Source organism: Oncorhynchus clarkii, chromosome 11, assembly GCF_045791955.1.
Source record: "Oncorhynchus clarkii lewisi isolate Uvic-CL-2024 chromosome 11, UVic_Ocla_1.0, whole genome shotgun sequence".
Classification (NCBI taxonomy): Eukaryota; Metazoa; Chordata; class Actinopteri; order Salmoniformes; family Salmonidae; genus Oncorhynchus; species Oncorhynchus clarkii.
Genome location: NC_092157.1, coordinates 6,521,558 through 6,544,636, shown reverse-complemented (window position 1 = coordinate 6,544,636; position 23,079 = coordinate 6,521,558). Strand labels below are relative to the sequence as shown.

General features: G+C 46.9%; 1 protein-coding gene across 2 annotated transcripts in view; it reads left to right on the top strand.

Moving 5' to 3' along the window:
- Nucleotides 1-23,079, top strand: part of LOC139420139 (zinc finger CCHC domain-containing protein 2-like) — a 65,913-nt gene that overhangs the window by 23,448 nt on the left and 19,386 nt on the right. For both annotated transcript variants that reach the window (XM_071169918.1, XM_071169917.1), the window contains exons 4-5: nt 15,793-15,864; nt 16,539-16,639. In XM_071169918.1, the coding sequence (XP_071026019.1) occupies nt 15,793-15,864; nt 16,539-16,639 (173 nt within the window). The remainder of the gene's footprint in view (nt 1-15,792; nt 15,865-16,538; nt 16,640-23,079) is intronic.

The window sequence follows — 23,079 nt, the reverse complement described above, 5'->3', positions numbered from 1 at the left end:
CCCTCCAATATCCAGCAACTTCTCACAGCCATTGAAGAGGAGTGGGACAACATTCCACATGCCACAATCAACAGCCTGATCAACTCTATGCATGAGGCAAATGGTGATCATACCAGATACTGACTGATTTTCTGATCCAAACTCAGCTCTACCTTTTGTTTAAGGTATCTGTGACCAACAGATGCATATCTGTATTCCCAGTCATGTGAAATCCATAGATTAGGGCCTAATTTATTTATTTGAATTGACTGATTTCCTTATATGAAATGCAACTCAGTCAAATCTTTGAAATTGTTTCATGTTGCATTTATATTTTTGTTCAGTGTATATGAATTCAGTGTATTGCTAGTTGTTTGGGATATCGTTTAGGCCTATAGGATCAGGACTATTTTTCTAAATAAGAGAACATTAACCCTTTTAACATCAGAACTAGAAAATAGATACATTTGTGGATTTTTCTTTTGCGGATGCCTTTTTTTCATTGTAGGATAGACACTTGTGGTTTCTAGCTGCACCAATCAAAGCAGTGGAGCATGGTCGAAACCATTCATCTTGGAGCGACGGGGGGAGCTAGGTTTCAAAATGTATTCATATCACAAGCAATTTACCATTTATAAAATGGTAATATATATTTATAAATACAGACTAGCTAGCTAAAACATAAGTGAAACTTGACAAATTATCCAATGGATTTATGATCATTTGCTGGTAAAGAAGTGGAGGTGCGTATCTTTGCACCCCCTATTTTGATTTGCACAGACGGCTAGAGTAAAAAAGCTGATTGGCTCAGCTCAGTCGCGACTCACGAAGAAGAATAACTTTGTTTCTGATGAATCAACATGCTGGTAGGAAGTAACATTCAAATAAAACCCCCGAAAAGAAACGTAGACTGAAAAGTAGTAGTACGTCATCTCGTAGAGGAAACCCATGGCACTGACACGGAAAATACTTTGAATAAAAACAAGGATTGATTTATGAAATGTTATTAAAATGTTGTGCAACATCGTGGGTAAGCTATGGGCATCGTATTTCAGCAGCAACAAAAAAAGGACAATTTCCGCTCTTGTGGACGTTGAACGCCAGGTCTTTGTTGCCGGTATTGACTTCATTACCTCAGCAGCTGGTGCCAGCGCAGGCCAGGCCAGGTCTTTGTTGCCGGTATTGACTTCATTACCTCAGCAGCTGGTGCCAGCGCAGGCCAGGCCAGGTCTTTGTTGCCGGTATTGACTTCACTACCTCAGCAGCTGGTGCCAGGGCAGGCCAGGCCAGGTCTTTGTTGCCGGTATTGACTTCACTACCTCAGCAGCTGGTGCCAGGGCAGGCCAGGCCAGGTCTTTGTTGCCGGTATTGACTTCATTACCTCAGCAGCTGGTGCCAGGGCAGGCCAGGCCAGGTCTTTGTTGCCGGTATTGACTTCATTACCTCAGCAGCTGGTGCCAGCGCAGGCCAGGCCAGGTCTTTGTTGCCGGTATTGACTTCATTACCTCAGCAGCTGGTGCCAGCGCAGGCCAGGCCAGGTCTTTGTTGCCGGTATTGACTTCACTACCTCAGCAGCTGGTGCCAGCGCAGGCCAGGCCAGGTCTTTGTTGCCGGTATTGACTTCACTACCTCAGCAGCTGGTGCCAGGGCAGGCCAGGCCAGGTCTTTGTTGCCGGTATTGACTTCATTACCTCAGCAGCTGGTGCCAGGGCAGGCCAGGCCAGGTCTTTGTTGCCGGTATTGACTTCATTACCTCAGCAGCTGGTGCCAGCGCAGGCCAGGCCAGGTCTTTGTTGCCGGTATTGACTTCATTACCTCAGCAGCTGGTGCCAGCGCAGGCCAGGCCAGGTCTTTGTTGCCGGTATTGACTTCACTACCTCAGCAGCTGGTGCCAGCGCAGGCCAGGCCAGGTCTTTGTTGCCGGTATTGACTTCAGTACCTCAGCAGCTGGTGCCAGCGCAGGCCAGGCCAGGTCTTTGTTGCCGGTATTGACTTCATTACCTCAGCAGCTGGTGCCAGCGCAGGCCAGGCCAGGTCTTTGTTGCCGGTATTGACTTCATTACCTCAGCAGCTGGTGCCAGCGCAGGCCAGGCCAGGTCTTTGTTGCCGGTATTGACTTCATTACCTCAGCAGCTGGTGCCAGCGCAGGCCAGGCCAGGTCTTTGTTGCCGGTATTGACTTCATTACCTCAGCAGCTGGTGCCAGCGCAGGCCAGGCCAGGTCTTTGTTGCCGGTATTGACTTCATTACCTCAGCAGCTGGTGCCAGCGCAGGCCAGGCCAGGTCTTTGTTGCCGGTATTGACTTCATTACCTCAGCAGCTGGTGCCAGCGCAGGCCAGGCCAGGTCTTTGTTGCCGGTATTGACTTCATTACCTCAGCAGCTGGTGCCAGCGCAGGCCAGGCCAGGTCTTTGTTGCCGGTATTGACTTCATTACCTCAGCAGCTGGTGCCAGCGCAGGCCAGGCCAGGTCTTTGTTGCCGGTATTGACTTCATTACCTCAGCAGCTGGTGCCAGCGCAGGCCAGGCCAGGTCTTTGTTGCCGGTATTGACTTCATTACCTCAGCAGCTGGTGCCAGCGCAGGCCAGGCCAGGTCTTTGTTGCCGGTATTGACTTCATTACCTCAGCAGCTGGTGCCAGCGCAGGCCAGGCCAGGTCTTTGTTGCCAGTATTGACTTCATTACCTCAGCAGCTGGTGCCAGCGCAGGCCAGGCCAGGTCTTTGTTGCCAGTATTGACTTCATTACCTCAGCAGCTGGTGCCAGCGCAGGCCAGGCCAGGTCTTTGTTGCCGGTATTGACTTCATTACCTCAGCAGCTGGTGCCAGCGCAGGCCAGGCCAGGTCTTTGTTGCCGGTATTGACTTCATTACCTCAGCAGCTGGTGCCAGCGCAGGCCAGGCCAGGTCTTTGTTGCCGGTATTGACTTCACTACCTCAGCAGCTGGTGCCAGCGCAGGCCAGGCCAGGTCTTTGTTGCCGGTATTGACTTCACTACCTCAGCAGCTGGTGCCAGCGCAGGCCAGGCCAGGTCTTTGTTGCCGGTATTGACTTCACTACCTCAGCAGCTGGTGCCAGCGCAGGCCAGGCCAGGTCTTTGTTGCCGGTATTGACTTCATTACCTCAGCAGCTGGTGCCAGCGCAGGCCAGGCCAGGTCTTTGTTGCCGGTATTGACTTCACTACCTCAGCAGCTGGTGCCAGCGCAGGCCAGGCCAGGTCTTTGTTGCCGGTATTGACTTCACTACCTCAGCAGCTGGTGCCAGCGCAGGCCAGGCCAGGTCTTTGTTGCCGGTATTGACTTCACTACCTCAGCAGCTGGTGCCAGCGCAGGCCAGGCCAGGTCTTTGTTGCCGGTATTGACTTCATTACCTCAGCAGCTGGTGCCAGGGCAGGCCAGGCCAGGTCTTTGTTGCCGGTATTGACTTCACTACCTCAGCAGCTGGTGCCAGGGCAGGCCAGGCCAGGTCTTTGTTGCCAGTATTGACTTCATTACCTCAGCAGCTGGTGCCAGGGCAGGCCAGGCCAGGTCTTTGTTGCCAGTATTGACTTCACTACCTCAGCAGCTGGTGCCAGCGCAGGCCAGGCCAGGTCTTTGTTGCCGGTATTGACTTCATTACCTCAGCAGCTGGTGCCAGGGCAGGCCAGGCCAGGTCTTTGTTGCCGGTATTGACTTCACTACCTCAGCAGCTGGTGCCAGCGCAGGCCAGGCCAGGTCTTTGTTGCCGGTATTGACTTCACTACCTCAGCAGCTGGTGCCAGCGCAGGCCAGGCCAGGTCTTTGTTGCCGGTATTGACTTCACTACCTCAGCAGCTGGTGCCAGCGCAGGCCAGGCCAGGTCTTTGTTGCCGGTATTGACTTCATTACCTCAGCAGCTGGTGCCAGGGCAGGCCAGGCCAGGTCTTTGTTGCCGGTATTGACTTCACTACCTCAGCAGCTGGTGCCAGGGCAGGCCAGGCCAGGTCTTTGTTGCCAGTATTGACTTCATTACCTCAGCAGCTGGTGCCAGGGCAGGCCAGGCCAGGTCTTTGTTGCCAGTATTGACTTCACTACCTCAGCAGCTGGTGCCAGCGCAGGCCAGGCCAGGTCTTTGTTGCCGGTATTGACTTCATTACCTCAGCAGCTGGTGCCAGGGCAGGCCAGGCCAGGTCTTTGTTGCCGGTATTGACTTCACTACCTCAGCAGCTGGTGCCAGGGCAGGCCAGGCCAGGTCTTTGTTGCCAGTATTGACTTCATTACCTCAGCAGCTGGTGCCAGGGCAGGCCAGGCCAGGTCTTTGTTGCCAGTATTGACTTCACTACCTCAGCAGCTGGTGCCAGCGCAGGCCAGGCCAGGGTTGATTGCCAGTATTGACTTCACTACCTCAGCAGCTGGTGCCAGGGCAGGCCAGGCCAGGTCTTAGTTGCCAGTATTGACTTCACTACCTCAGCAGCTGGTGCCAGGGCAGGCCAGGCCAGGTCTTAGTTGCCAGTATTGACTTCACTACCTCAGCAGCTGGTGCCAGCGCAGGCCAGGGTTGGTTGCCAGTATTGACTTCATTTCCTCAGCAGCTGGTGCCAGCGCAGGCCAGGCCAGGTCTTAGTTGCCAGTATTGACTTCACTACCTCAGCAGCTGGTGCCAGCGCAGGCCAGGCCAGGGTTGGTTGCCAGTATCGACTTCATTACTTCCGCAGCTGGTGCCAGCGCGGGCCAGGCCAGGGTTTGCCAGAGAGGGGGGGGGGAGCAGCAGGAAAGAGGTGCTTCGCTGGGGGATTTCCTTCGTCTAGCCCGCCTGAGCCCAATGTAGAACCCCCCCCCTTTGCCATGCTCTGATCCTTCATGTGATTCAGCCTCTAATGAGGGATGAGGAAACTTCTGCTGTGCTGTTTCTCGCAGAGCAGGAAGCACACACTCACAGACACATTATGATTCTGCCCATGGTGTTATAGGGAAATGTTGTTGTTAAAGGTAAATGTTTTTTAAAAATGTCAGATTCATATTTATCATCTCCAGCACCACCCCAACATCAACATACAGTATGTGAAAATGGAGAGTTCCTATGTTTTGTGGAGGGGAAAAATAGAGGAAGATACAGTGCCTTAGGAATGTTTTCAGACCCCTTGACTTTTTCCACATTTTGTTAAGTTTCAGCCTTATTCTAAAATGGATTCAATTGTTTTTCCCTCATCAATCTAGACACAATAACCCATAATGACAAAGCAAACAACTTTTTAAAAAATATGTTTGCTCATTTATAAATAACACAAAAAAAATGAAATGACATTTCCATAAGTATTCAGACCCTTTACTCAGTACTTTGTCTGAGGTCCTGAGTGCTCCTGGAGCAGGTTTTCATCAAGGATCTCTCTGTACTTTGCTCTTATACAGTTGAAGTCGGAAGTTTACACACACCTTAACCAAATACATTTAAACGCAGTTTTTCACAACTCCTGACATTTAATTCTAGTAACAATTCCCTATCTTAGGTCAGTTAGGATCACCACTTTATTTTAAGAATGTGAAATGTCAGAATAATAGTAGAGAAAGATTTATTTCAGCTTTTATTTCTTTCATCACATTCAAAGTTTAGACACACTCAATTAGTGTTTGGTAGCATTGCCTTTAAATTGTTTAACTTGGGTCAAACATTTCGGGTAGCCTTCCACAAGCTTCCCACAATAGGTTGGGTGAATTTTGGCCCATTCCTCCTGACAGAGCTGGTGTACCTGAGTCAGGTTTGTAGGCCTCCTTGCTTGCACATGCTTTTTCAGTTCTGCCCACACATTTTCAATAGGATTGAGGTCAGGGCTTTGTGATGGGATTGACTTGCACTTTTCACACCAAAGTACGTTCATCTCTAGGAGACAGAACGCGTCCCCTTCCTGAGTGGTATGATGGCTCTGCGGTCCCATGGTGTTTATACTTGTGTACTATTGTTTGTACAGATGAACGTGGTACCTTCAGGAATTTGGAAATTGCTCCCAAAGATGAACTAGACTTGTGGAGATGTACAACTTTCTTCTGAGGTCTTGGCTGATTTATTTTATTTTCCCATGATGTCAAGCAAAGAGGCACTGAGTTTGAATATAGGCCTTGAAATACATCCACAGGTACACCTCCAATTGACTCAAATGATGTCAATTACCCTATCAGAAGCTTCTAAAGCCATTACATCATTTTCTGGAATTTTCCAAGCTGTTTAAAGGCACAGTCGACTTATTGTATGTAAACGTCTGAACTACTGGAATTGTGATACAGTGAATTATAAGTGAATTAATCTGTCTGTAAACAATTGTTGGAAAAATGACTTGTGTCATGCACAAAGTAGATGTCCTAACGGACTCGGCAGAGAGTTTTCTGGTGCTGACGGCCGGGGGGGCCAGAGAGTTTGCTGGTGCTGACGGCCGGGGGGGCCAGAGAGTTTGCTGGTGCTGACGGCCGGCGGCTGTTTGCTTGCATCATCAAACCCGTCGCTCCAGTACACATAGTCAGGACCAGGAGTAGAAACAGTTGTGGCATGTCTCATCGCTACGTTGACAATACTTTTATACCACAGCGCTTGGACCGGTCTCATGTTTTATACGATCTATGGTCCAAGTCCTTTCAGCTGACAAAGGAAGCAAGGAAGCTGTTTGAGACTGTTTGGACGCGACCCAGACAGACCGTCTGTGCTGGCCCAGTGGAGAGAGATGGTCATGCCGGTTTTAGTCATATCCTCATTTTCTAACCCACCCAGCCCCTGGCCAGGCCAGCTCTGATCTGTCCTGCCAACCCAACCCCTGGCCAGGCCAGCTCTGATCTATGCTGCCCACCCAACCCCTGGCCAGGCCAGCTCTGATCTGTCCTGCTAACCCAACCCCTGGCCAGGCCAGCTCTGATCTATGCTGCCAACCCAACCCCTGGCCAGGCCAGCTCTGATCTATGCTGCCCACCCAGCCCCTGGCCAGGCCAGCTCTGATCTGTCCTGCTAACCCAGCCCCTGGCCCGGCCAGCTCTGATCTGTCCTGCCAACCCAGCCCCTGGACTGTGTGAACCCATCCTCTGCCTGTGCTCTGTAACAGGCAGACTCACCCCTGTAATTTGGGTTGAAATAGCTGGTCTGGTTCTGGACTTGGAGCTGGTCTGGTTCTGGACTTGGAGCTGGTCTGGTTCTGGACGTGTAGCTGGTCTGGTTCTGGACTTGGAGCTGGTCTGGTTCTGGACTTGGAGCTGGTCTGGTTCTGGACGTGTAGCTGGTCTGGTTCTGGACTTGGAGCTGGTCTGGTTCTGGACTTGGAGCTGGTCTGGTTCTGGACGTGTAGCTGGTCTGGTTCTGGACTTGGCCCATGGACATGGCTGGTAAACTAAGTAAACTCAGTCAGAATACCCACTATACAACCTGGTTGAAAGGCAGTTAAACACATGGCTGGCTGGCTGGCAAGACCTGGCACCCTGTAAGCCTGTGTACACACACACTGAGAGAAAGACTAACACTCACACACTGACACACACACACACACAATTACTCACTTACTCACTCATGCAGGGACGGACTCAAACACGCACACACCCTCGCTTTCTACCTCTCACTTTCACTCTGTCCCTCTCACTCTGTCCCTCTCACTCTGTCCCTCTCACTCTGTCTCTCTCCCGCTGTCCCTCTCCCTCTGTCCCTCTCCCTCTGTCCCTCTCAGTGTCCCTCTGTCCCTCTCCCTCTGTCCCTCTCCCTCTGTCCCTCTCACTCTGCCCCTCTCACTCTGCCCCTCTCACTCTGCCCCTCTCCCTCTGTCCCTCTCACTCTGTCCCTCTCCCTCTGTCTCTCTCCCTCTGTCCCTCTCCCTCTGTCCCTCTCCCTCTGCCCCTCTCACTCTGTCCCTCTCCCTCTGTCCCTCTCCCTCTGTCCCTCTCCCTCTGTCCCTCTCCCTCTGTCCCTCTCACTCTGTCCCTCTCACTCTGTCCCTCTCACTCTGTCCCTCTGTCCCTCTCCCGCTGTCCCTCTCCCGCTGCCCCTCTCCCGCTGCCCCTCTCACGCTGTCCCTCTCACGCTGTCCCTCTCACTCTGTCCCTCTCACTCTGTCCCTCTCACTCTGTCCCTCTGTCCCTCTCACTCTGTCCTTCTCACGTTGTCCCTCTCACTCTGTCCCTCTCACGTTGTCCCTCTCACTCTGTCCCTCTCACTGTGTCCCTCTCCCGCTGTCCCTCTCACTCTGTCCCTCTCACTCTGTCCCTCTCACTCTGTCCCTCTCACTCTAACATCCTATAGGCTTCTTTGTCTAAGAGTGAGTGAGAGGCAGAGTGATGTAACTGTCTATTCCTCTGTGCAAAGAGAGCAGGGCATCCACTCTGCGTTAGCAGCCAGACAGACAAAGAGGGACAACAGGCCTCTGCAAGACTGCACAGCCCAGGGCCCACACAGTGCCACACACACACATATATACACACATTTACATAAACACATACATACACAACAGGGATTGAAAGAGAAGGATACAGAGGACTGAAAGCTTCAGTTTGGCCACTCTGTTTTTGAACGAGGCAGTTCTATTCCATGTGTAGTGATGCTGCCCTTTCCAGGCATGGCCTGTCGTGGGTCTCTCAGTGGGGTTTTGGGTAATATGTGCCATTTAGCAGACGCTTTTATCCAAAGTGACTTACAGTCATGCGTGCGTACATTTGTACGTTATGGGTGGTCCCAGGAATGATTCAATATCTAAGCTACTGTATCAACCAACAATGTATGAGCTCATGTCATCATACAGCATACGAGTCATGCCATCATACAGCATACGAGTCATGCATGACGTGAAATGCAATCAATCATTTTATTTTTTTATATAAATAATAAAAGCTATCATTGAATAGTTAACGTTGACAATAAATTGGCCTAAACCGAAGCATTTCAAATTTATTCCACACATTTGACTTTCCCCGTACCCCCTGAGCAAGAATTTCGTTAGATATTACAGCACTGTTGGAGCTAGGAACACAAGCATTTAGTTAGATATTACTGCACTGTTGGAGCTAGAAACACAAGCATTTAGTTAGATATTACTGCACTGTTGGAGCTGGGAACACAAGCATTTAGTTAGATATTACTGCACTGTTGGAGCTAGAAACACAAGCATTTAGTTAGATATTACTGCACTGTTGGAGCTAGAAACACATGCATTTAGTTAGATATTACTGTACTGTTGGAGCTAGAAACACAAGCATTTAGTTAGATATTACTGTTGGAGCTAGGAACACAAGCATTTAGTTAGATATTACTGTTGGAGCTAGGAACACAAGCATTTAGTTAGATATTACATATAAAACCTTATTTTTTCATCAAACATTGTGAATAACACACCACAGGTTAATGAGAAGGGTGTGCTTGAAAGGAAGCACATAACTCTGCAATGTTGGGTTGGAGAGAGTCTCAGTCTTAAATCATTTTCCACACACAGACTGTGTGCCTGTATTTCGTTTTCATGCTAGTGAGGGCCAAGAATCCACTCTCACATAGGTACGTGGTTGCAATGGGCATCAGTGTCTTAACAGTGCGATTTGCCAAGGCAGGATACTCGGAGCGCAGCCCAATCCAGAAATTTAGCAGTGGCTTTTGATTAAATAACATTTTCACAGAACCGCTTGTTGCAATTTCGATGAGGCTCTCTTGTTCAGCTATCGGTAAGTGGACTGGAGGCAGGGCATGAAAGGGATAACGAATCCAGTTGTTTGTGTTGTCCGTTTCTGGAAGGTACCTGTAATTGTGCACCCAACTCACTCAGGTGCTTCGCTATACCACATCTGGCATTGTCCGTAAGCTTGAGTTCATTTGCACACAAAAAATAATTTGATGTTGGAAAGACCTGTGTGTTGTCCTTGTTATTAATGCAGACAGAGAAGAGCTCCAACTTCTTAATCATAGCCTTAATTTGGTCCCGCACATTAAATATAGTTGCGGAGAGTCCCTGTAATCCTCAAATCAGATCATTCAGGTGAGAAAAAACATCACCCAGACAGGCCAGTCGTGTGAGAAACTCATCATCATGCAAGCGGTCAGACAAGTAAAAATTATGGTCAGTAAATAAAACTTTAAGCTCGTCCCTCAATTAAAAAAACGTGTCAGTACTTTACTCCATTTGACAAGTGTCTTGGAGTAATTAGACACTTTACTGACAGGAAAGCGCTCACTGAATTCAATGCACCGTAAAATTTCTCAGAGGGGTTCTGTTAAAGCAGAAGGTAGCTTTTAGTTTACATAAGCATGTTAAATTCAGTTTTCGGGCTGATGTGGATTTCCTTTAAATTCAGTGGTTCCCAAACATTTTATAGTCCCGTACCCCTTCAAACATTCAACCTCTGCGTACCAGTGTCAGCGCACTCTCAAATGTTGTTTTTTGCCATCGTTGAAAGCCTGCCACACACACTATACAATACAAAATTATCCACCGTCATCATTGTTGCAACCCCTATTACTAGTCTGTTCAACCTCTCTTTCGTATCGTCTGAGATTCCTAAAGATTGGAAAGCGTCCGCGGTCATCCCCCTCTTCAAAGCGGGAGACACTCATCCCAAACTGTTACAGACCTATATCCATCCTGCCCTGCCTTTCTAAAGTCTTCGAAAGCCAAGTGAACAAACAGATCACCGACCATTTAGAATCCCACCGTACCTTCTCTGCTATGCAATCTGGTTTCTGAGCTGGTCACGGGTGCACCTCAGCCACACTCAAGGTCCTAAACAATATCAGAACCGCCATTGATAAAAGACAGTACTGTGCAGCAGTCTTCATCGACCTGGCCAAGGCTTTTGACTGTCAATCACCGTATTCTTATTGGCAGACTCAACAGCCTTGGTTTCTCTAATGATTGCTTCGCCTGGTTCACCAACTACTTCTCTGATAGAGTTCAGTGTGTCAAATCGGAGGGCCTGTTGTCCGGACCTCTTGCAGTCTCTATGGGGGTGCCACAGAGTTCAATTCTCGGGCCGACTCTTTTCTCTGTATTTATCAGTGATGTCGCTCTTGCTGCGGGCGATTCCCTGATCCACCTCTACGCAGACGACACCATTCTGTATACATCTGGCCCTTCTTTGGACACTGTGTTAACAAACCTCCAAACGAGCTTCAATGCCATACAACACTCCTTCCGTGGCTTCCAACTGCTCTTAAAATGCTAGTAAAACGAAATGCATGCTCTTCAACCGATTGATGCACCCTCCCACCCGCCCGACTAGCATCACTACTCTGGACAGTTCTGACTTAAAATATGTGGACAACTAGAAATACCTAGGTGTCTGGCTAGAGTGTAAACTCTCCTTCCAGTCTCACATTAAGCATCTCCAATCCAAAGTTAAATCTAGAATTGGCTTCCTATTTCGCAGCAAAGCCTCCTTCACTCATGCTGCCAAACATACCCTCGTAAAACGGACTATTCTACCGATACTGGACTTCGGCGATGTAATTTACAAAATAGCCTCCAACACTACTCAGAACATTGGATGCAGTCTATCACACTGCCAACCGTTTTGTCACCAAAGCTCCATATACTACCCACCACTGCGACCTGTATGCTCTCATTGGCTGGTCCTCACTACATATTTGTCGCCAAACCCACTGGCTCCAGGTCATCTATAAGCCTTTGCTAGGTAAAGCCCTGCCTTATTTTAGCTCCAGCAGGTATATTTCACTGGTTATCCTCAAAGCCAACACCCCTTTGGCCACCTTTCCTTCCAGTTCTCTGCTGCCAATGACTGGAACGAATTGCAAAAGTCACTGAAGTTGGAGACATATCTCCCTCACTAACTTTAAGCGTCAGCTGTCAGAGCAGCTTACCGATCGCTGCAGCTGTACACATGAGAAGGGTGTGCTTGAAAGGACGCACATAACTCTGCAATACAGGCGCTGAGGCCCAGCAGTAGCAATGTTGGGTTGTATTGGAGAGTCTTAAATCATTTTCCACACACAGTCTGTGCCTGTATTTCGTTTTCATGCTAGTGAGGGCCAAAAATCCGCTCTCACATAGGTACGTGGTTGCAAAGGGCATCAGTGTCTTAACAGCGCGATATGCCAAGGCAAGTAACTCTAGCGCAGCCCAATACAGAAATCTGGCAGTGGCTTCCGAGTAATTTCAATTTTCACAGAACCGCTTGTTGCAATTTGAGGCTCTCTTGTTCAGATATTGGTAAGTGGACTGGAGGCAGGGCATGAAAGGGATAACGAATCCAGTTTGTGTTGTCCGTTTAGGGAAAGTACCTGTGTAAATTGCGCACCCAGCTCACTCAGGTGCTTTACTATATCACATTTGACATTGTCCGTAAGCTTGAGTTCATTTGCACACAAGAAATCATACAAATGATGGAAAGACCTGTGTGTTGTCCGTGTTAATGCAGACAGAAAAGAGCTCCAACTTCTTAATCATAGCCTCATTTTTGTCCCGCACGTTTAATATAGTTGCGGAGAGTCCCTGTAATCCTAGATTCAGATCATTCACGCGAGAAAAAACATCACCCAGATAGGCCTTTGTGTGAGAAACTCATCATCATGCAAGCGGTCAGACAAGTGGAAATGATGGTCAGTAAAGAAAACTTCAAGCTCTTCTCGCAATTCAAAAACAAAAGTCAACACTTTTCCCCTTGATAACCAGCGCACTTCTGTATGTTGTAAAAGCGTTACATGGTCTCTGCCCATATCATTGCATTGTGCAGAAAATAAACTGGAGTTCAGGGGCCTTGCTTTAACAAAGTTAACCATTTTCACTGTAGTGTCCAAAACATCTTTCAAACTGTCAGGCATTCCCTTGGCAGCAAGAGCCTCTCGGTGGATGCTGCAGTGTACCCAAGTGGCGTCGGGAGGAACTGCTTGCGTTACCACTCCACTATGTCTCCCTGTCATGGCTTTTGCACCATCAGTAAAGATACCAACACAGCTTGACCACCAAAGTCCATTTGATGTCACAAAGCTGTCCAGTACTTTAAAAATATCCTTTCCTGTTGTCCTGGTTTCCAGCGGTTTGCAGAAGAGGATGTCTTCCTTAATTGACCCCCCATAATTGTAACGGACATATACCAGGAGCTGTGCCAGGCCACCACGTCTGTTGACTCATCCAGCTGTAACAGACATATACCAGGAGCTGTGCCAGGCCACCACGTCTGTTGACTCATCCAGCTGTAACACAGATAATTCACTGGCTTGTATGAGAAGCAGTAATTATCTCCTGCCATGTCACTGATGCATCGTGAAACAGTGTTGTTTGATGAAGACATTGTCTCTATAGTTTTTTTGGGCCTTTTCCCCCAGCATTGTTCCAGCCATACCGGCGGCAGTAGGAAGAATTAAGTCCTCCAAAATAGTATGGGGCTTGCCTGTCCTAGCCACCTGGTAGTTCACCATATAAGACTCTTCTAGACCCTTCTTATTAATGGTATCTGTTGCTTATATACATGTCTTACTACTCAAAAGTTGTCTTTATTCCTGCTCCAAAAACTCCCGTGGCTTATTTTTCAAAGTGTCCTGTTTTGTTTCTAAATGTCTGAGCAAGAGTGAAGGTTTCCCGTGAGAGAGTAACGGTTAATGTGATTGGATGAGTAACGGTTAATGTGATTGGATGAGTAACGGTTAATGTGATTGGATGTTAATTATTTGACTTAGGCTTCCTGTATTTGGCATTGTGTTATTTCTCTGAACACTAGATGGTTTAATTTTATTTTTGGCAGTGAAACGAGGCTACTCGGGCGAGAGAGAGAAAACAAAACTCTCCCAAATGTATAGCCCCGTTGGAAAATATAAATGTACTGTTTGAAAATGTGAATCACATTTTTATTTGGTGTACCCCCAACGGCAATGTGCGTACCCCAGTTTGGGAATAGCTGTAACAGGGGCCTTGTCAATAGGTTTAGCCGTCATGCTTTAAAGAGTCAGTACCCTCAGAGCTTTTGATACCGAACACATTCCCAAGGCCACGTCTAGTAGTCGTCTAGCTGACTTTCGTCCCTTGACAACTCCGTATCACGTCCTCCCATTCCCAGAGAACACAGTCCTCTAACACAAGGCTTATGTAAATGTCTCTCTCTGTCTGTCTCTGTCCATCCTGACATTTAGGAGCGCACAAAGACATTTAGGAGCGCACAAAGACATTTAGGAGCACACAAAGACATTTAGGAGCCCACAAAGACATTTAGGAGCCCACAAAGACATTTAGGAGCACACAAAGACATTTAGGAGCACACAAAGACATTTAGGAGCACACAAAGACATATAAGAGCACAATGAAAGTATTTGAGGAAGTGTGTATTTATGATAAGAAATAACAAAAGGTTAATGAGTAAAAGTTTTTTGGAGGTGGTCCATGCTCAGTAAAGTACAATGTACCCTCAAATATCTGAGTCACTTGGGTGACCTTACCGTGGGAACGGTGGGATTGGCATGTCTGTCCGTCCGTCTGTCTCTCGAGACAAGATTGTCTGACATCCCTTTGCTAGTAGCAGTTGAGAAAACTCAAACTCACGTTGAACAACAACCTAGCGTGTGAAGAGAAGATGTACATAGCCAAGAAAGACGAGGACTTTTGGGTAAATTCGACCAACTTCTATGCCTGTGCGCTTCTAAAGCGGTATCTTTCAGCACATCCCTCACAGTGCGCCCCAGGTTTTATGGGACTCTGCCTTGTTCTTTGCATAGAAATAAGAAAGCATTCATTTTTCTATGGTTATTTGTGTACTGTAGCTACCAGCAATGAAACAAAACTTGCTATAAATCAAAACTTCCACTTGTGCTTTTTCAGTTCACATATCTATTTTTCTATTTTTAGGAAGTATATGCAAGTAAAATTGTTGTACTGTAGAGCCCTGAAAATTCACACGCAGAGACAATGAAGGAGCGTCAGGCTCTCTCCTTCCTCCGCAGCTCACATAAATCACACTGACCACATGTACCGGGAGGTGGGACAGACTGCAGACACTTTGTGACTGACAGGCTTCTGTCCTATCAGTGTTTCCCTGTCATCGCTCGCTTTGTGACTGCCATTGTGAGTCATTCCCCCTTCATCTGTTTATCCTGGATCACTGAGTTAGTCTTAGCTAGTCCTCCTGCTTAGTGCAGCAGCACAAGGAGATTGTCTTGTTATAGGTCTGTCTGTCTGTCTGTCACTCTTCCCTCAGACAGTTAGCCTAGATATGATTTGAGTCCTTAGCCCTTCTGTAGCTTCCTCTAGCCTAAACCCCTGCTGTCAGAAAGGATATCTCTATGGCTGGCCAGGCCTCTGTGTTTTGGACTGTTTGATCATGTGACCTAATGACCCAGTCAGATCCGGTTGTAGTAGGCCAACGAACTGTTGAAGAAAAGTCCCTGAAACTCTCCCAAGAATACCATCGTAAATCCAAGTCATTAGGTTGGGAAACCGCGGGCGCAGTACAAAAACACAAACAAGACTTTTACAACTGCAGGACTAAACACAAACAATATTTTTCTAAAGATCTGATTTAAACCAAACAGTTTTCACAGCAGGGCAGACTAAAGAGCTTTTGTAGCGTCTTGTTGTAGCGCTTGGCTGATATTATTCTTTATTATTGTCTTCTAGGGATAATCTTGATAATCTCTATTAACAACGATGGTGTATAAGCAGCAAAGCCAAGATGGTAGATTTGTAAATGTTGTTTGTTTGAGGAAAAACATTCCCATGGTGGGATTTTTGTTTCCCCTTCTTACTGTGTCCTTACCCAATGCGTCTTTGTCCTTACCCAATGCGTATTTGTCCTTACCCAATGCGTCTTTGTCCTTACCCAATGTGTCTTTGTCCTTACCCAATGTCCCCTTCAATATCTGGTAACGTTAATATACATCCCTTGGATGACAGTGTAACATTTGATCTTGTCTTTCAGGTGAAGTGGTCTGACTTCTCATCCAGCAATGTCAGGAAAACACAGCTCGAACTGGAGAGCTTCTTGTTTAAGGTATTTTCCCTAACTACGTTTTATAAATGCTGCAAACTGCCAACTATCCTTATTAACGTGCCAAAATTGACTGAATTGAAATGGAATTGAGCCCAAGTTCCCTGCATAGTATTGACGGGACGTTCACCCACTGGATTATAAGCAGGGATAATGAACTAACTTTATGAGTTAATGAACCTAATGAATTGAATGTTGAACTGTTAAAGGACATCTCCTAGCTCTGGTTCTAAAGGTATTTGTTTGAATGTTGAACTGTTAAAGGACATCTCCTAGCTCTGGTTCTAAAGGTATTTGTTTGAATGTTGAACTGTTAAAGGACATCTCCTAGCTCTGGTTCTAAAGGTATTTGTTTGAATGTTGAACTGTTAAAGGACATCTCCTAGCTCTGGTTCTAAAGGTATTTGTTTGAATGTTGAACTGTTAAAGGACATCTCCTAGCTCTGGTTCTAAAGGTATTTGTTTGAATGTTGAACTGTTAAAGGACATCTCCTAGCTCTGGTTCTAAAGGTATTTGTTTGAATGTTGAACTGTTAAAGGACATCTCCTAGCTCTGGTTCTAAAGGTATTTGTTTGAATGTTGAACTGTTAAAGGACGTCTCCTAGCTCTGGTTCTAAAGGTATTTGTTTGAATGGTGCTTTACATGGCCTGTTAAAACTTGATCCCCGTCATGCAGCTCCCCAAGGAGCAGGCCACGGAGTCGTTTGAGAAGGGCATCCTCCGGCTGCTCAACCAGGGAGACAAGTACGAGAGCAGGGGGGTGGAGAGGAACCTCAAGTGAGTTCTGCTTAGCTGCCTACCTGTTTGATTAATTGATTGATTGATTAATTGGTGGATTGATTGATTGGGAAAATATATGCACTAAGTCGTACAATCCCGGGGACCCTGGGAATATGGGGATAACATGTTAAAGTTTCCATTTATTTCCAATGTGGTCCATAAAGGCCTTGACTAGAGCCCATTAGGTAACAGACTAGAACCCATTAGATAACAGACTAGAACCCGTTAGATAACAGACTAGAACCCGTTAGATAACAGACTAGAACCCGTTAGATAACAGACTAGAACCCATTAGATAACAGACTAGAACCCATTAGATAACAGACTAGAACCCGTTAGATAACAGACTAGAACCCGTTAGATAACAGACTAGAACCCATTAGATTTCAGACTAGAACCCGTTAGATAACAGACTAGAACCCGTTAGATAACAGACTAGAACCTATTAGATTTCAGACTAGAACCTATTAGATTTCAGACTAGAACCCATTAGATAACAGACTAGAACCCGTTAGATAACAGACTAGAACCCGTTAGATAACAGACTAGAACCCGTTAGATAACAGACTAGAACCCATTAGATAACAGACTAGAACCCATTAGATAACAGACTAGAACCCATTAGATAACAGACTAGAACCCATTAGATAACAGACTATAACCCGTTAGATAACAGACTAGAACCCGTTAGATAACAGACTAGAACCCATTAGATAACAGACTAGAACCCATTAGATTTCAGACTAGAACCCGTTAGATAACAGACTAGAACCCGTTAGATAACAGACTAGACCTCATTAGTCAGTATCCACTGACTGACTGAGTCGGTGTATGTGTTTGTTTGTTAGAGGTGTGTGCTTGTGTCTGTGCATGCGTACTTTACTGTACTCTGACCAAGTGTCAGTCCTCTGACCAAGTGTCAGTCCTCTGACCAAGTGTCAGTCCTCTGACCAAGTGACAGTCCTCTGACCAAGTGACAGTCCTCTGACCAAGTGTCAGTCCTCTGACCAAGTGGCAGTCTTGAGTAAAGGACTCATTCTCCCTTTTCAAATAGGATGGAGCCTTATGCATTAGAAGTTGCATTTACATTAAACTAATTTATTCCGTGCTAATAGGGCAAGTGATGGCAATGCAGAGTTCAGAAACTATAATGCATATGGTATTCCTGATGTGAGAGAACAAACCACTTTAAAAAAGAACTTGAGTTTTGTGCCTTATGCTAATTTGACTCCATCTGTTCTCACCTACAGTAAGTAGGCTGATAGAAAATGATTTTGCTAAATTGACCCGCAATACCCCTAAACAAGCAGCTAGTCTCAGTAATGATGAACAAAATGCTTTGAAGGAACTGAAATACAATCTAGATATTGTGTTATGAAGCAGGGAACAATATAGGAGTGAGGTCTATGCCCAACTCTCTGGTACCTCTCCGTTACAACCCCGCGGACAGAAAAGAAAAGGGACATAGATAGCTTCGTTGATAACGCTCTTCCACAGGGTTGGATAACGGAAACGAAGAAGGACTTTTCTCATTACACCACGGCCAGTCTGTCCAGTTTATATTGGCTTACCGAAACTACATAATAGTGTGTATAAACTTCCTTTCTGTCCCATGACGGCCATGACGGCCTACACCGGCCAAACCCGGACAACGCCGGGCCTATTGTGTGCCGCCCTATGGGACTCCCAATCACTGCCAGTTGCGATACAGCCTGGATTCGAACCAGGGTGTCTGTAGTGACGCCTCTAGCACTGAGATGCAGTGCCTTAGACCTGCTGAACCAGGGTCTGTGGTGAAACCTCTAGCACTGAGATGCAGTGCCTTAGACCTGCTGAACCAGGGTCTGTGGTGACGCCTCTAGCACTGAGATGCAGTGCCTTAGACCACTGCGCCACTCAGGAGCCCCATGGGACCCTGGGAAGAGACCTGCATTTATGAAGCCTAGAAAACCCCATATTTCCAGAATGCCACTCGTTGGAAAATATACATAGAAGACATGCTACTGGGATTGGAACGGTACTAACGCTCTCATCTGAGTTAATTTCTTAACTTATCTGACACCAATGTCAAATTAACAGCAGAGAGAAGTCGGAAAGAAAATAGACTTCTTTGATCTTACAATCCACGAAAATAAAGAAAACAAGTTGGAGTCTACGATCTCCAGCAAGACACAGAGTAGAAACGCCACTTTTACGGCAGACGGCAATCACCACGGCACACCTTCAGCGGAACATACCGGTGGGTTCATTTGTAAGACTCTGATGTAACTGTAGTACAGACATAGATTTTGAGCGCAACGCTAATGGTATGCGCACCAGGTTCCTGCAACGCCAGGGTATGATAAGGGTGTCATTGAACGGGCCTCTATACCCGTGCTACAGAGACTGAATGTCAAAGCCTACTCACTGACACTAATAGAAACCAGGACAAAACGGTCGCCACGTTTGTGGCTGTTTGTTTTTCACCCCACACGGATTACGGCCCATGTGCCGGTCGAGTCAAATCCATTTTAATGAAACTCTAGATCATCCCTCAAAATGGATCCAAATCTACTAAAGTAGCATTTTTGTTTTCGCCGTGCGCACAATCGAGTTACGCACAGCGTGACAGCTACCCAGGGAGCGTGACAGCTACCCAGGCCCGCTCCGATGGAAATTACAAGTGTGGCCACTATGTACATTGTGACATCACCAGCAATACTACAGTTTTATACCACAGGTAAAGAGTACGAAAACCCAAAGCTTCATTAATTGCAGCACCACGAATGTCACGAATATGCTGAAATGTAATCTGAAGGGCTACTTCCATTGGTCAAAACTAAACTAGCGTTGAAACTCATTTGCATTTCAGAACACAAGGCCCCTATTAGAATACATAAACACGGGCCTATGCTATTGCGCGCCACTGTATCTAATCCAACGTTGGCTCACCTTCCTCCGTGCGCTTACTAGCTAATAGAACACGTCCTGATGTCACCAGGAGGAGGTGACGTCATCCAGGTTTCACCAACAGGAGATGACATCGTACGTAAACTAGAACAAAGAGAGGCATTTTGCCTGTACTCCTTGGACACTGGGGATCCTAAGGGGCTAAATAATGATATTTATTTTATTCACTGTCCTCGTTTCTATAATGTTGTCGCCTTGATTTTTTGGGATTCACAGACACCGAAATATTACCTATGTATATGTTGACATGGTCTATTGATTAACCAGACATTAACCCTCATTTGGCTGCCTTTCCTTTCTGTTCTCTGCTGCCAGTGGCTGGAACAAATTGCAAAAATCGCTAAAGTTGGAGACTTGTATCTCCCTCACTAACTTTAAGCATCAGCTGTCAGAGCAGCTTACTGATCACTGTAGCTGTACATAGCCCATCTGTAAATAGCACACCCAATCTACCTACCTCATCCCCACATTGTTTTTATTTACTTTTCTGCTCTTTTGCACACCAGAATTTCTACTTGCACATAATCATCTGCTCATCTATCACTCCAGTGTTAATCTGCTAAATTGTAATTACTTCGCTACTATGGCCTATTTATTGCCTTATCGCCTCACGCCATTTGCACACACTGTATATAGACTTTTTTTTCCTATTGTGTTATTGACTGTATGTGTGTTTATCCCATGTGTAACTCTGTGTTGTTGTTTGTGTCGCACTGCTTTGCTTTATCTTGGCCAGGTCACAGTTGTAAATGAGAACTTGTTCTTCACCTAGTCTACCTAGCTAATAAAAAAGACACTACCACTTTGTTATATAATTTACCTTGAAACATATAATTTTATCTCAATAAGCATCTAGGGTATTTATTAATTTAACTAGGCAAGTCAGTTAAGATCAAATTCTTATTTGCAATGACGGCCTAGGAACAGTAGGTTAACTGCCTTGTTCAGGGGCAGAACTACAGATTGTTACGCTGTCAGCTCAGGGATTCGATCTAGCAACCTTTCAGGTTATTAGCCCAATGCTCTAACCACTAGGCTACCTGCTAGTATAAATAGGAGCTATGTGCAATGGCCAGGTCACTATGGAGGAAGAAGGCAGCTTGACGTTGAAACATCAGCCACATGTCCGCATCCTGTACAATGGATTAAAATGAGCAATCAGAAATCAATCTCTGACTTTTTGTTGTTGTTGAGTTGTTCCTTCTCCTTTTTTTTTTTTACCTCGAATTAGTCCTTTTGGAAGTCTTTCTTGGTCATTCTGGTGATTTTCTGTCCTTGTTGTTAAGCTCCTTTCCTTTGCTTGCTGAAGTGAGAAGAAGGCCCACCTGAACTCTGTATGTACATGTCTTACTCTACTTGGTTACTGTGAGCGGCGGTGTCTTGTTGTGAGGACAACAGTGCCCCCTCCTGGAAACCACTTCTAGTCAGTATCGTTTTCCTGGAAAATGAAAGCTTAAAGTCTTTTATTTATTTCCCCTTTGTTTAACCAGTTAGACTAGTTGAGAACAAGTTCTCATTTACAACTGCGACGTGGCCAAGATAAAGCAAAGCAGTGTGACACATACAACAATACAGAGTTACACGTGGAGTAAACAATAAACACAAACAAGTCAATGACACAGTAGAAGAAAGAAAGTCTATATACAGTGTGTGCAAAAGGCATTTTATTTATCCAGGTAAGAGAACACATTCTCATTTGCAGCAACGACCTGGGGAATAGTTACAGGGGGATTAAGGAGCCAATTGTAAACTGGGGATTATTAGGTGACCATGATGGTTTGAGGGCCAGATTGGGAATTTAGCCAGGACACCAGGGTTAACACCCCTACTCTTACGATAAGTGCCATGGGATGTTTAATGATCTCAGAGTCAGGACACCCATTTAACGTCCCATCCAAAAGAGGGCAACCTACACAGGGCAGTAGCCAATGGGCCCAATCACTGCCCTGGGGATAAAAAAAAATTAGACCAGAGGAAGGAAATAGTGCCTCCTACTGGCCCTCCAACACCACTTCCAGCAGCATCTGGTCTCCCATCCAGGAACTGACCAGGACCAACCCTGGCTTAGCTTCAGAAGCAAGCCAGCAGTGGTATGCAGGGTGATATGCTGCTGGCATAAGGAGGCAGGCAATAAATAGGCCATAGGAGCGAATAATTACAATTTAGCAGATTAACACTGGAGTGATAAATGAGCAGATGATGATGTGCAAGTAGAGATACTGGTGTGCAAAAGAGCAGAGAAGTAAATCAAATCAAAACAGTGTGGGGATAAGGTAGATAGATTGGGTGGGCTATTTACAGATGGACTATGTACAGCTGCAGTGATCGGTTAGCTGCGCAGATAGTTGATGTTTAAAGTTGGTGAGGGAAATAAAAGTGTCCAACTTCAGCGATTTTTGCGATTCGTTCCAGTCACTGGCAGCAGAGAACTGGAAGGAAAGGCGGCCAAAAAAAGGTGTTGGCTTTGGGGATAATCAGTGAGATAAGTGCCAATAACTCTGCTCATAGATAACAAAAAACAAACCACGCAAGGTTGAAGCATTTATCTCTTTGCAATGTAGGCCTATTCAAGAGCAAGGCGCTAGGCAGGCGCTAGGCAGGCGCTAGGCAGGCAAGCACTAGGCAGGCGCTAGGCAGCCAGGCGCTAGGCAGGCGCTAGGCAGGCAAGCACTAGGCAGGCGCTAGGCAGCCAGGCACTAGGCAGGCGCTAGGCAGCCAGGCACTAGGCAGGCGCTAGGCAGCCAGGCACTAGGCAGGCGCTAGGCAGCCAGGCACTAGGCAGGCGCTAGGCAGGCGCTAAGCAGCCAGGCGCTAGGCAGGCGCTAGCCAGGTGCTAGGCAGGCGCTAGCCAGGCACTAGCCAGGGGCTAGCCAGGCGCTAGCCAGGCACTAGGCAGGGGCTAGCCAGGCGCTAGGCAGGGGCTAGCCAGGCACTTGGCAGGCGCTAGCCAGGCACTAGGCAGGGGCTAGCCAGGCGCTAGGCAGGGGCTAGCCAGGCGCTAGCCAGGAACTAGGCAGGGGCTAGGCAGGGGCTAGCCAGGCACTAGCCAGGAACTAGGCAGGGGCTAGCCAGGCGCTAGGCAGGGGCTAGCCAGGCGCTAGGTAGGCGCTAGGCAGGGGCTAGCCAGGCGCTAGGCAGGCGCTAGCCAGGCACTAGGCAGGGGCTAGCCAGGCACTAGGCAGGCGCTAGCCAGGCACTAGGCAGGCACTAGGCAGGGGCTAGCCAGGCGCTAGGCAGGGGCTAGGCAGTTGTGTCCAATATCTGAGCATATTGATGGAACTAGACAACCAGGCTACAGATGAAACACAGCCCTACAAGGACACTTTCATCCGCTAGCTAACATCAATTCAGCATTTGTTTGATCAGATGTCCTTATTACACTGATATTGCAAAGTTAACAGAATGTTTACTCTGGTGTGCTTCCCACTTGAAAGCAAATAGAAGAGATCGTTTCCATTTGACCTTTGGGATTCCGCCGCGTTGCCTCG